At 38.9% G+C, this 13764-nt stretch overlaps 2 protein-coding genes across 3 annotated transcripts in view; one reads left to right on the forward strand and one right to left on the reverse strand.

The window, feature by feature from the left end:
• Window positions 1–13764, reverse strand: part of LOC147653243 (uncharacterized) — a 201142-nt gene that overhangs the window by 72328 nt on the left and 115050 nt on the right. The window lies entirely within an intron of this gene.
• Window positions 1–13764, forward strand: part of SLC7A11 (solute carrier family 7 member 11) — a 112165-nt gene that overhangs the window by 3210 nt on the left and 95191 nt on the right. For both annotated transcript variants that reach the window (XM_086890282.1, XM_086890281.1), the window contains exons 2-3: window positions 4976–5052; window positions 6916–7200. Coding sequence is in view for 1 of the 2 variants with exons in the window: in XM_086890281.1 (XP_086746407.1) it covers window positions 7191–7200 (10 nt within the window). In the remaining variant the exon portion in view is untranslated. The remainder of the gene's footprint in view (window positions 1–4975; window positions 5053–6915; window positions 7201–13764) is intronic.

Below are 13764 nucleotides of genomic sequence, written 5' to 3' on the forward strand. Positions count from 1 at the left end.
TTAATGTCTCTTTCTTTAGCATGTCATGGATGTGGTGATTTTTAGTTGATTAAGAGGAGGAGATGTGTAGATACGAATAATTTATGAAGCCCACTGGATCTGAGGTGTGTTAGGAGCTCATGAGCTCTTCTGCCTGAAGCCCAAGAAAGGCTATTTGTAGTATAACTCAATATATAAGGCAATATAAGGAAAAATACACAGTAAAAATCAATGTAAGTTGTCTTATTGGGAATTTTGTTCCATATATTGAAAACTTTGAATGTACAAAGATAACAGTTGTCCACAGGACAGTCCGAAGAAAATGTCATTCCTTTGAGTGTTTATGGTGCCTTCTAAGAGGAACGTGCCCTTTTTGTAACTTACTGAATCTCCACAGCACATGGAAAGACTGAGCTGTAGGAAATCGACTTTGGCCACTCCTGAAATGCAGTAGTCTCTTAAGAGTGTGTGACTGTATTGACAAATTTCACAGAGGAAATGGAGATAAGAGAGAAGAGATGGGGGAAGGGAGGGAGGTAGGGAAGAAGGGGGCCTGCAGGAGCTGCTGATCATTATCTGAGTAGAAATTTAATTATGGCACTGTCACTGTCACAGTTAATTTTATAAAATTTCTACCTGGTTGTTATTGATCCCAAGTGGACTCTGAATTTATTTTTTCTTTGGAAGAATCATAGAATCATTTAGGTTGGAAAGGACTTCAGAATCAGAGTTCAACCATTAACCTAATACTGCCATTTTCACCATCAAAGCACACAGTTTTACCAGCAAGCATATTAACTCACCCTTAGACCTTCTTTCATGATTGTGGGACACAAATAGTTGAAGAAATTTCTGGAGGGCATCAGGAATATCTTCTTGCTCCAAGCACTGGAATGAGCAGCTAGGGTGATGTATAGATAAATCACATTGTTAACCTGGAAGACATAGCTTTGGGATGTGGTAAGCAGTCAGATTTGTATTCAAAGGGATCTTGAAGATAATACTGTTCTAATACACTAACCATGGGTAGGGATAGTTTCCACCATACCAGGTTGCTCAAAACCCCATGCAACCTGATCTTGAACAGTTCAATGATGAGGCATCCACAGTTTCTCTGGACAATAGCTGTGGGGTCCATAAAACAGTTGGCTTCAATACCCTGAAAAGAAGGAGGAAGGAGTGCATTAGAGAACAGATCCTGGACTCCAAATTAGCTTATTTATCAATGACTTGGATGAATGGGCAGGTATGCCTCCTCAGTAAGCTCGCTGTTGCCACAAATCTGTGAGGAGTGACCAATACTCAAAGAGGGCTGTTAGCCCGTCAGAAGGACCTTGATATACTGAAGAGATGGACAGAGAAGAGCCATCTGAAATTCAACAAAGGCAAGTGCATTTGGGAAGGAATAACCCCCTGCACAAGCACAGGCTGGGAGTGACGTGCTGGAAAGCAGAGAAGGACCTGAGGGACCTGGTGGACAACAAGCTGTCCATGAACCAGCAGTGCCCTAGTGGCTGAGAAGGCCAATGGTGTCCTGGGGCACACTAGAATGAGCAATGTCAGCAGGTCAAGGGAGGTGATCCTGCCCTTCTCCTCAGCCCCAGTGGGGCACATCTGGAGTGCTGTGTCCAGTTCTGGGCTCCTCCAGTATAAGAGGGACATGGAGCTCCTGGAACATGTCTTGCAGAAGGCTATGAAGATGATGAAGAGACTGGAGCATCTCCCTTGTGAGGAAAGGTTTAGAGTTGGTCCTGTTTAGCCGTGAGAAGAGATGACTGAGCAGGACCGTCATCAATGTCTGTCAGTGTCTGCAGGGAGATGTTAGAGGATAGACTATGCTCTGCTCAGTGGTACTGAGCAACAGGACAAGAAGCAATGGGCAGAAACTGCAGGAAGTTCCACCTGAACATGAGGGAGAACTTTTTTACTATGCAGTGACCAAGCACTGTAACTGATTATTCAGAGAGGGTGTGGAGTCTCCCTCACTGGAGATAAAATTTAAGAACTCTAGACACAATCCATGTGCTCTGGAATGACCCTGCTTGCGTAGGAAGGTGGGACCAGATTGATGCACTGTGGTCCCTTCCTGACCCATTCTGTGATTCTGTGACTTCAGAAGAGCTTCATCTCAGCTTCTGCAGCAAAATAACAGCTGGGATAACATGGAAGTAGCTAGAGGGGAAGGTAGGTTAAGAGAAGAAGCAACCTTACCAGGAGATGTCTGTGTGGAGGGATGCAACCCACCACTACTTCTCTTACTTGTTTGCTTATGGATGAATGATACAGAGTAAACAAAACAGGATATCTGGTCTGTTCCTCTGAAGATTGGAAAAGGGCAAGATGTCCCAGTAGCTGTTCAAGGACTGGAATCTAGATGTCTCCATAGCAGACAGGGCTGTACATGTCTCTTCCAAAGAAGTGCCTTGCCCTGGGTAAGGGAGGTAGAACAGCAGACAGGTTGAGGGCTGGCAGCTGTTGCCAGAGCCATGAACCCAAGAGTACGCTCAGAGTTGACTATCTGGTGAGTCATGTCTTCCCAAGGCAATTGGCTGTACGGTGTAGAAATCTTCCATCTTTCTCTCTTGGGTTTCAAACGTGATACCATCTTTCCCTTCAATCAGTGATGAAAAAATAAGTTTTAGAGGTGTAACTGCAGGCTTGAGTAATGACTTTATATCCATCCTCATGTCCTGATATATTACCAGAAGAATAATGTAATTGAACATAATTTTGGAAACGTATCAGTGGGGTTAAAGGGAGACCAAACCTATTTTGCCTTGTGTGTGACTTCCAAAGAAACTCCACACATTGCAGAAATTTATTAGCAGGTTACAGCAGCTATGAAATGTGTTTCGAAGGAAAGCTAGCTGTATAATTATTTGGCTTTGATAAAACTGCTATTGGTGTCAACTGTCTAGCAACTAGTCAACTGTCTAATCTTAACACTGCATTGAAGCAGAATGTAGATGACTTTACATTTTCCTTTTTCTACAGCTTGAAATAGTGGTGCCAGTATTGCCTGATATTACTCTTAGCAGAAAAAATTGCTGCCTTGTTGTGAAGTGCCTCAGGGAGACAAAGAGTTCGTTTCAGATAAGCATTGTGAAAGGAGAGGAATGGCTGTGGGCCATCCTTGGCTGCTTTTTCTGGAAATTGCCTATCACTGCATATCAGGTCAAGATTTGTGGTCCAGGAGGAAGCATTTCCAACCTCTACCTCTTCCAACTTTGCTGTTAGCAGTTTTTTGTCCATCACATATTTAAATATACCATATTTAAATATAATGACAATCAAAATTAAGGTGCTACAGGATCACTGATTATATTTATGGGTAACTAAATAATATTGTACATGCATTCCTTAGTTTCACTTCTACATCTTACGATTAGTATTTTCATTTTCACGTGAATATCTTTGCTAGTTTAAAGAATAGCTGAAGAAAAATCTAAAGCACTGTCACATTCCTATTTCTTGATCTTTTGGTACTTAAAATTCTCTCACCAAACCCAGTAGTATACCAAAAGAAGAGTAAATATTACCAGAATAAATTGTAAAGAAAGACGATCAACTTAGGCTGCAACTGAGCTCAAAACATTCAGCAGCTTCTAAAAGTATAATAATTATAGTAAGAAAATATACAGAAAAATCTATTGTACAAGTGAATCTTTAGCCCCGTGTTAATGACCAAAGCCAAAGGCTAAGCTGGGCAGTAACTTTGTTGCTCTGCCAGGGGATTCCAGGGCTAGGGTTTTTTTGGTACAAAAACTGTTGAAGCACAACCATTGCAATGAGGTCACGGTAAAAAGGACTTGTAATCTTGTGTCCCGTAGATACCTTTTGATAGTGATTTTCTTTTTTAGTTATTTTTATTTTTGTTATGTCAGGCAATGTTGTAGACTGCAACCTCAGGATCATGTCCAGAGAAGCCACAGGGTTCTGGGGACCAGCATGGAACACCAACGAGATGGGCTTCTGTTCATGAAACCATTTATTCAGCATGGGAACAAACTCAGATCCAGAACAGAGAGCCGCAAACAGAGCCCGAGCAGGGTTTTTTGAGGGACAGAACTAGGGTGGAGTTCAGGGTCAGGGACCACTAGAAACGCAGCAAGGGAGAAACCCCCCAGGGACTCAAACCCAATCAGAACTCCTGGACTGCCCCTCACAAGGTGTTTGGGGGGGGTAACTTCATCCAGGGCTCACATGCCCATCCTCCAACACAGAGGGTCAAAATCCACACACATTTTTTCTCCCATACATAAGGATATTGCTTTCTTTCATTCTCTCTGCTTCAAGAGAGTTTCAAGGACATTAGCCTCTAATATTGCCACTTATACCAAAGGCTGGTTTGTGCAGACAGGCTTTTACTAAAATATCATGGCCACCTTCTGTTAAAATATTCTCTACACATACAGTTTTCTGCAGAGGAGCAGTACAGAAGGTATGCATTGGATTGTAGAGTTCCACTGCTGGCCTGTTTTGTGTGTTGGTTTTAAAGTAGACCTTAAACACAGGACGAACCAAGCTTTAAGGAGAAGATCTGTTCTACAAAGTCATTTGGTAAAAACCTGAAGAGTAAGCTGCTAAATTGTCTCAGCTGGTGTGTGATTGCCTTATAGTTTAGTACTACTTTGACTTTGGGATTTTTCTTATAATTTGTACTTCTTCTGTTCCATTTTCTGTTTTACAACATTTCTCACTTAACCACTAATTATTCAGAAATTTCTAGTGAGAATTCTTAAGAAGAAATTTTCATGCTGTCTAAAGGTTTAGTGGTTGTCATCCGAATAATCTTAAGTAGTGTGGAGTTGTGTTTTTTATATATACTTATATATGTCTTATAAAATAACAGAATTTTGTGGACATACCCTTAAGATGAAAACAGAGAGGATTAATGGAAACAAATTTATCACAGCATCGACCCCTAGGTGAAAACCCTGCAGTTTTTTGATACATTACAATGTTTTTTATTGTCACCTCTTGTTTTTCCTAATAGATGTGCTGAATACGTGCTGGTGTGAAACTCATTAGAAAGCTGGACTTTTCAAAGCTGCTCCCTTGGCTGGATCAAAGGTATGTAGCAATCAGTTGGTTCTGCTGTGATTCCTTTTATGTTCCCATGGTCCAGTAGTACCAAGTATGAGCAAATTATGCCTTGCCATGCTTTTATGGGTAATTTTCTTTTGGGTTTCTTTCACCACCAAAGGTAGCTCGCATTTTTTTTCCTTAAAAAAGTATTTCTGCTAAATTTTGTCAATCACTTTGTAATAATAGTACATAGTGATACTTTTGTGTAGCTTGCCATAGATGTGATCTAGCATAACAATATCTTGACATACACTAGAGTGTACACAATTACTTCCGCTGAGAGTTAGCGACCATGGGAAAAGCTTTTCCTAGAGAGATGAAGCTTAAAGATAGCCAGTGACTTCTGACTCTGGTTTAAAGCTGGGCTGTGTAATGCTAGATAAGCAGAGGAGCTACATCACCTTTTGTTGTGAGAACCTTTTATGAACCAGAAGGATTATACAGATATGCCTTAAAACCTGAGGACTGAAGGGATAGGTCAGAAGTACGAGTAGAAGAAAGGAAAATTACATGTTTTCAAGTTCCTCTTTTCCCTGAATTATTCATGCCTTCCAAAAGACTCGTTTCCACTTCTTGTGTTTGTTTCTTTGGTTATTAATGTTTTCTCTGCCCAAAGATATGCCTATGCCAATCTATTTGTCAGACTACTGGATTCAGTTTAAGGCTAGGAGTTCTTATATCAGTTGGTAGTTCTTGTGTTTCTTGTGCCACTATTACCTGATGCTGAAGTTTTGTAGTGGATACACTGTATTTTTGCCCACCTTGAAGTGAAGGGGTAGTTCATCTGGCAAACACCTCATTCTGCTGCCTTTTCTCCTGGAGCTTGCACTCATTGAAGCACTTACACATGCATCTTAAGTGGATCGTTAGCTAATCATTATCTTGAATTGGCAGATGGTAATTGCTGTATTAAAATTCTACATAACTTACTTGCCATGTAGAACTCAGCAGAATTATATGTTCCTCACCAGTGAGTTGATTAGAGATGCCTTAGGCATCATCTTTTCCAAGTTTTAAAAAATTATTCACTAAAGTTTTCATGTTAACTCAGAACAGGGCAAAGGTTGAAAACAAGACAGTTCTTGGAGCACACTCTATATATTCTGCATCTTTTTATGAGCCCAGTCTAACCTCTGCCTCCAATGATCCATACCTGAAAGAAGAAAAGGAGAAATACTATAATAAATCCACTTTCTCCAAGCAGGGTTTCTATTTCTTGTAAAAGAAGATGTAAATGAGAAATTAAAAGCCAGAGTTGCTGAGCTGTTGATCTTGCCAGCAATGGAATGGCAAGGGTACCATACATTTGCATATGTCATGATTTTAGCATGGTAGAGGTGGAGATGTTGTCTAGCAGAGGTGCAGAGTATTTCCAGTACAAAAAAAGACAAATTACATACCCTAAGCCTGCAAAAGTACTCGGCTCTTAGTGAATCTCCTTCTACACTGGGGATTTTGCTATTCATACTTGGGCTGCTGTGTTCTCTCAGCCACCAGTGGGTGGCTAATTGAAAACATTGTATGGACAGTGTCCTCTCAAAAGAACAGTAATTCCTCTCAAAAGTACAGGAATTGCAGTGGCCTAAACAGCCCCTTTTGCAAAATATTTGAGGGGAGAGACAGAAGGTGGTGCAGGCTTTTAGTGGTCACCACTCTTTACATAGCAGATTGCACCAATTTTAGTGAAGAAGTGCTGGTCTTGCTCAGCTTTCCATGTTATGAGGAAGTCTTTGGTTAGGGTCCATTAGTAGAGCCAGAGAAGAAATTTTATGGCTTTGTTTTCCATAGCCTCGGGTCCAGCTGGGTTTTGAGAACTGACCTAGTCTTCTTGGTGTTTTTCTATGATAGATGGGAAAGATGTCTGCCAAATCAGTGAACAGCTGGGATGGACACATGCACTGGAAGTTGCCACAGGAACATGTATACTGGGATGAGAAGATGCCTGTGTGAGCCTGCGTACAGAGCAGTCTGAGGAATTTCTGTTGTGTTGATTGGTTTATATTTGTAAATTAAAAACCCAATCCCTGCCTTAAAGGCTTTGCAACCTCAAATTCTATGTTGAATTTTGAGCTCTTTGCCTCAAGAAAGACACTGAGGTGCTGGAACGTGCCCAGGGAAGGACGATGGAGCTGGGTAAGTGTCTGGAGCACATGATAGGTGAGGAATGGCTGAGGGAGGTGGGGGTGTTCAGTCTGGAGAAAAGGAGGTTTGGGGGAGAGGAATGGAAAGTTGTAGCCAGGTGGAAGGAAGTTGGTCTCTTCCTTTGGGTAACATGTGATAGGACAAGAAGAAATGGCCTCAAATTGTACCAGGGAGGTTTAGATTGGATATTAAGATAAATTTCTTCACAGGAAGTAATTGGAATTGGAACAGGCTGCCCAGGGAAAGGGTGAACCCTCCCTGGAAGTGTTCAGAAAACATCTAGGTGTGGCATTTAGTGAGCGACATGGTTTAAAGATGAAGATGGAAGTGCTGGATTGTTGGACTGGTGACCTTTTCCAACTTAAATGATAAGAAGATTCTTAATACTACTGAAATATACCTAGTGAAATACCTAGAAAAATACCTAGTGGAATAAAATAAAGGAGTCACTGGGTAGGCAGTGGGACTGGAGATGTTGGCTGTAAATGCAAGGCGGTGGAAAGAGAAGTTGAAGGATCCTCCTCCTATGGTCTACAGTCATTTGGAGACTAATAAGTGTTCCTCATTTTAAAAGCAGAGTGAAGAATTCACTTTTGGTTGTTACTCACATTAGAGAGGTTTTGAGAAAATTACAACAATTTTGCACTAGAAAATCTGATGTACTCTAAAAGAAGCCTCTTTTGCCATTTACAGTTCACTAAGATGTAATGATGTTCACAACAAAAGTGATGCCACAAGCGCAAGATAATGATGAATTATGAAGCAATATGAGCAACTTACTAATTGAAAATGGGCCTTACTGAAGCCAACAGACAAAGGAGGGTGGACTGCTTTCTATTCAAACCAAAATCAATTCTTGATAGTCATGTAAAATCAATGATCAGTGTCTCTGCAGCTATGTGCTGAGATTAGTCAATGATTACTTCACTGGAGGAGCTTTTGGAGTAAGCATTGTTAAATCACATAGACTTGTATAGGTATTTCTTTCTGCAATGCTGTGCTGAAGGTAAACGTACTGATCACTTCCCTTTCCTTCCATGCAGCTTGTGTGGTATGTTAAATAAATTAATGGTGTTCCTGGTTACTGCTGCCAGCTGGTAGGGTCACTTTTGCTGAAGAGGTGATTTATATCACCAGGTTCAGCATTTTCTTGATGGTTCTTGACAAAGATTGTCAAGTAGCTATTCCTATGAACAACTGGATGAAAGAAGCTGCTTATGGACCTTCATCCTTGCCTTCTTCCAAGAGAACATAAACCTGAATTTTTCTTACCCACATATTAGGAGTAACAGTAGATTTAGCTGTTTAAATGTACAGACATCAGTAGCTTCAAAATGAGGAACTGCTAAATTTACTTTCATCCATAAAATCTGTCTCATTTTTTGTTGTTGTTATTTAATTTGTTATTGGATATATATTGAAAAAGTTCATGGCTGATAATCTGATGAAATGATTCTTATGTGTAGAAAACTCTACCTGAGTAAGGAGCTGAAGGTGTCTATGTGAACTGAATTCAAATAGTTCAAGCTTTAAGCACACCCAACAAGTATATCTTAAAGGGTATTGTGTGCTCATCAATGTCCGAATAGATAGATTCTCTGGTGTAAGCAATTGAATGAAGGAAGTCTTGTAAGAAATGAAACAACTACAGTAGAGAAAAACACTGCTTATTTTACTATGACATCCACATTTTGGAGCCTGAGCTGAGGACAGAATCGGTCCATATATAGTTCACTTGCAGAGAGGACAAGAGAGGAAGGCATTACACTAAAGCATTAATCTGTTAATTTACAGCTACAGTGAGATCAGTCTCTCACTGTACTAATGTACCACTTCTTCCTGTCTGCACCTCAGATTGGCTCATCCAAGCTTTGAATTTGAGAGTGAAATACCAAATAAGTGAAATACTACTTGTTCAAGGTTTTTCTGGAGGACTTAGTTTGAAATATTTAAGCACTACAGTTTTCTGACCTAAATGAACAGTGTAAGAGGCTCAGAAGTCTCCTTTACCTTTGCTGTTCTTTTTGTTTTTTGTGGTTTTTTCTGTTGTTGTTTTCTTTTTGTTCTTTTTTTTTTGGTTTTTTGTTACCACCTGGAGAAAACTTAATGTAATAGTGAAATGTGCTATAATCTGTCTTTCAGAGGTCCCATTCAGAAGTTTATCTTCCTCTTCTTTAGCATTTAAGCCTGACCACTACTTCCTGAGGAATTTAAAAAGGAAATGTTGAGATGTTTATAGTTTAAGTGCATATAGATGTCAAATTCCTTTGTGAATGATATTCAACAGTGTTAATGAGGGGGAAAGGTCCTATGGTAGATATTGAGGAAGATCAAGATTTGGTTTTTTATTCCTCTTTTTTCATGTTTCCTTAAAGTGGTTGAAAAATACATCTAAGAAAACTTCTGTCCTAGTTTAGGGCAAATTTGGGAGGAAAACTCCAAATGGGGGTTTCCCGAGGGAAATGCCCCCTCCCCACCAACTGGTCCGGGAAAGGAAAAAAATTCCTTGGAGAGAAGTGGAAAAAGCTGTTTATTTAACAGAAATTGAATAATATTAAATAATAAAACCTCTCGCTGTTGGATGGGATGGCAAATCTAGGAAGAAAAGTCTTTTTTCATGTGGTGTAGCTCAGCTCGCTCAGGTTCTTATCAGTCCCTCCGGCGCTGGAAAAGTGCCGAGGCCCAGGCCCCGGTGGGCCACAGGCGTGAGCTCCCGGGGTTTGGCTGGGTGTTCAGTCTAGAACAGGCTTGCACAGATCCAAGAAAATAGGAAAAAAACAAAGGTCCAGGGAACTCCTCTGCCTCAGCTAGCTAAAACTAACTAAAAGCCAGAGAGAAGCTCTGTTCCACCGTCTGTCCATGCTGCAGACACCACAATCCAGGAGCAAGATGTGTGGGAGTGATGTTTTTCTTTAACACAAACTGCGCGCTTCTTCCCCCCACTCTCGCTCTCAGAGCTAGTCTTAAAGGTGCAGAACTTAATAGATAACATAAACCAGACGATTGGGGATACCAGTATCATAAAGTCACCCCAGGACTACTTCCCTCTAAACTTAAAGGGAACAAATTTAGGAGCAGGATAGTGTGGAGTTTTAATATGAGTGCATAGTCTAAAATAAAATATATTTTAAGCAGAGATCTGGAAAGCATTTTTTTTTTGTTTTGTTTTCTCCAGAGTTAAGTATGTCTCAAAAGGACCGATGCAAATTCCTGGTAATGTTCCGGCAATTATAATAGGGGTAATTCAGATGCAATTTTTGTGTCAAGAGCTCTTGGGACTGCAGCTGGAGGCAAGCTTTTGTCTTATAGGTGTTTGCTGGGGAATCCAATTTGCCAGGCTTTGAAGAACTGCTATGATGAAATGCTGTGATGACTGATGACTTTAAGCTAGTGTACTGCAGTTAATGAAGAACCAAGAAATTACTTATTTGTTATGAACAGAGATGATCCTAGAAGAGAAAAATGAACAATACCAGCTCAGTATTAACCTCTTGTCTCACTTTTCTCCACCAAAAAATAAAGGTTGCTATTTTTTCTTTTTCTTAGCCTTTAGTTGAGAATGCACCAAGAGAACATCAGGTTACCATGGAAAGGCTTCAACATGAATAAGTATGACACTATTGATTACTCAGATTTTCAAAAATGGTGACATCTGCTAGTTACAATGTTTGTTCCTCTGAATTTCTTGCCATACTCAGCCAACTCAGTTAATTGTGTGTGAGCAATAATTGTAGAACTGGGCCAAACTGTGATGCTTGCAATATTTTGGAGATGTAGGTGGAAGTTGTCTAGCTGATGGGATGAGGTTGCACAAGGGTGCTGCTTTCTGCTTTGATGAAGGTGTCACTTTGAAGGCTGCCTTTAAGTGTGATTCATCCAAAGCATTTCTATTTTATTTCTGTCTGCAAAGACTTTGGATGCTAAGCAAAAAGTGTTTTTAAGCCTGAACAGGTTTTGTTGATACACAGAATGGGGACAGTAGAGAATGGAAATATAAGCATGCCACAACTGAAATGTGTGTGAAAAACGAGGTTCACATATTTTTTACAGAGTTTAAAAGTTTGATAGAAAGACAATTAGGAGATTAAAATAAAGTATACAGATACGGCCAGTTGTCTCTGCATTCAGCTAAGAGAGCACACCTTACTAACAAAGGATTGTCCCTTAAAAACAGAACCCTGCTACATATCTATAAATTCTCATACATATTCATACATTCTTCTTAAGTATTTTGATGTCCCTTTGTTTAGTTTTTACCTTGCCCCCTTCCCAATAGATCAATCTTCTTGGATCCACTGGGTTTTCTATCTTCTGATAAGGATGCAATAAATCTTTCTGTTGGAGGTCTTGGAGGACCAGATAATCTTAAGAATGCAGGAGGGTCTCTGATTTTCAGTCTCTGGGTTATATAAACAAAAAGTAGTTTGTGCTTTAATATGTTATAGCCTAATATATATATGTATTATACTACTATTTCTAAATTTCATCAATAACAGAAATAAAAGAAACTATACTAATACAACAAAGTTTTCTAACCTTATACATAACATTCATTATAATATTTGTGAAAAGCCAGTAATATAATATGAACTGGTAACGTGTAAACAAGCAACTGAGATCCTGAACTGTTTCACTGATTATGTGTTTTAGTACTCTTTGCTTTGAATGAAATTCACTTGGCACTCAGAGTCCGTAGCACAGAGTTTTGTCGTGCTAGATGCATCTATTTAATGACTCATACTTTCCTTATGTGCTGTATCAAAAGGGGGAAAATATATAGAATAGAAGGGAAAAAAAAAAATTTAAAAATTGTTTTTATAAAAAATTATTATAGGATAGAAAAGAAAGGAGGATTTAAAAAATGGAAAGAAGAAACCTGGCATTTCTTAGTTGGCTATTCATGTTTTAATCCTCTTTAAAACACATGTGACCTCAGCTGGAAAACCTCTCACATTTTTTCAATCTGTTGTAAAGCATTGATCTTAGTGATAGTCATAAGAACCTTTAAAAATCTCTGAGCAGTTTCTAGTCTCTCTCAGTGTCACTCTGCCTCTCTAGACTGGCATAATGGTACTGCTCAGTGACTTGGACCAAATGATAAATACTAAGCCTACTGCTATATATATCATTTAGTCTGTTCCAGGACTACTGGTTCAAAATGACATGTCAGAAATTGATGTGTGGATTTTAATGACACTTTTGAAAAGAGACTTGAACAGAATTTTTATTTTTGAAGTGGAATTTAATAATTTGTAGTGTGTGCCAAAAAAACCCATGCCCTGGATTTTGGCTGTTAAAGTAGTTCAGAGGAGTTACTAAAATTCCTGAAAGGACATAGCAAAACATAATGCTGAAAGCTTTCTCTCTTGAATGACTATAGAGGTAACAAATTAAAGAAAAATAAAAGAAGGTGTAGTACAATAGATTATTTTATGTTGTCAAAGTTGAAGTAGGCTCATATATTGTTATTTTCAGTACTTATCCAGATTAATTTTGGTTGTCTCAAGGAGCTGGATTTTACAGAGCTACAGACACAGGGTTATTGCAGTTTTTCTTTACTGCATGGGATCTTAAATATATTATCAGGAAATGTGGGCTGACTGAGAACACTAATAATATGGCTCATATGGTCTAACTGTATGGATTAACTGTGTGACAGTGGTTTTAGACCTTAAAATGAAACTATTACCTTTCATAATTCAGAGGAAAGAACAACCTAGAAAGAAAGAAAATGGTCAGGTTTGGGTTTTTTATTTCACCATTAATTTTTTTCTGCATTATCTATGAATAAGAACTGAACAGAATAGCTGTCTGCTTCAAATGGTATTTTATGCTGAGATCAGGTGAAGTTTATTTTAATCCCTTTGTTGCTATCGTAATATCTTTATTTTGCCTAAATTTTTAACACAGTTATACTGATGAAATTTGATGTTGTATGATTCCTTTCATATTGTGAGAAATGAAATACATAACTGTCTGGAAACACCAATCAAATAATGTATCTTTTCTCAAATCTCATCAATTATGAGCACTTGGGTTTTTCTGTGTATAAATGCTTCAGACTGATTGTCAGTAAACCTGGTAAACCTATAAAAATGGAATCAATGGTAAAACTTGGAAAATATATATGAAAAGATGTATTTTATCTGATGGTTGTGAGATGATATGTCAGGAATTAAGTACGAGGGTGTATTTTGTCTTACCAAGCTATCACTTTTAATGAAACCTTTTTATTCGTGCTGACAGACTCTTCTTCCTAATTTATTTCCAGATCCTAACTAGTATTAATGAATTCAGTGACAATTTTAAAACTGTGTTTTTTAAATGTAAGTATGGTATCTCTAGTTTCATGTACTGCTTCTCTATCAACTGAAAAGGTCATCTCTAAAATTCACATGTGTGTGTACATTCAAAAGAAATTTAGTTTTTCCTTGCAAAATGTTCCAATGAGAGTGATTCAAAAGCATCCTGGAAAGCGAGTCATCAAAAACAGAGGAAAAGCGTCTTGAGAATATAACCTTGAGAAGTCTGGGGACCTGGTCCACAAATCCTACT

This window comes from Cyanistes caeruleus, chromosome 5, assembly GCF_971803275.1.
Source record: "Cyanistes caeruleus chromosome 5, bCyaCae1.hap1.1, whole genome shotgun sequence".
NCBI lineage: Eukaryota > Metazoa > Chordata > Aves > Passeriformes > Paridae > Cyanistes > Cyanistes caeruleus.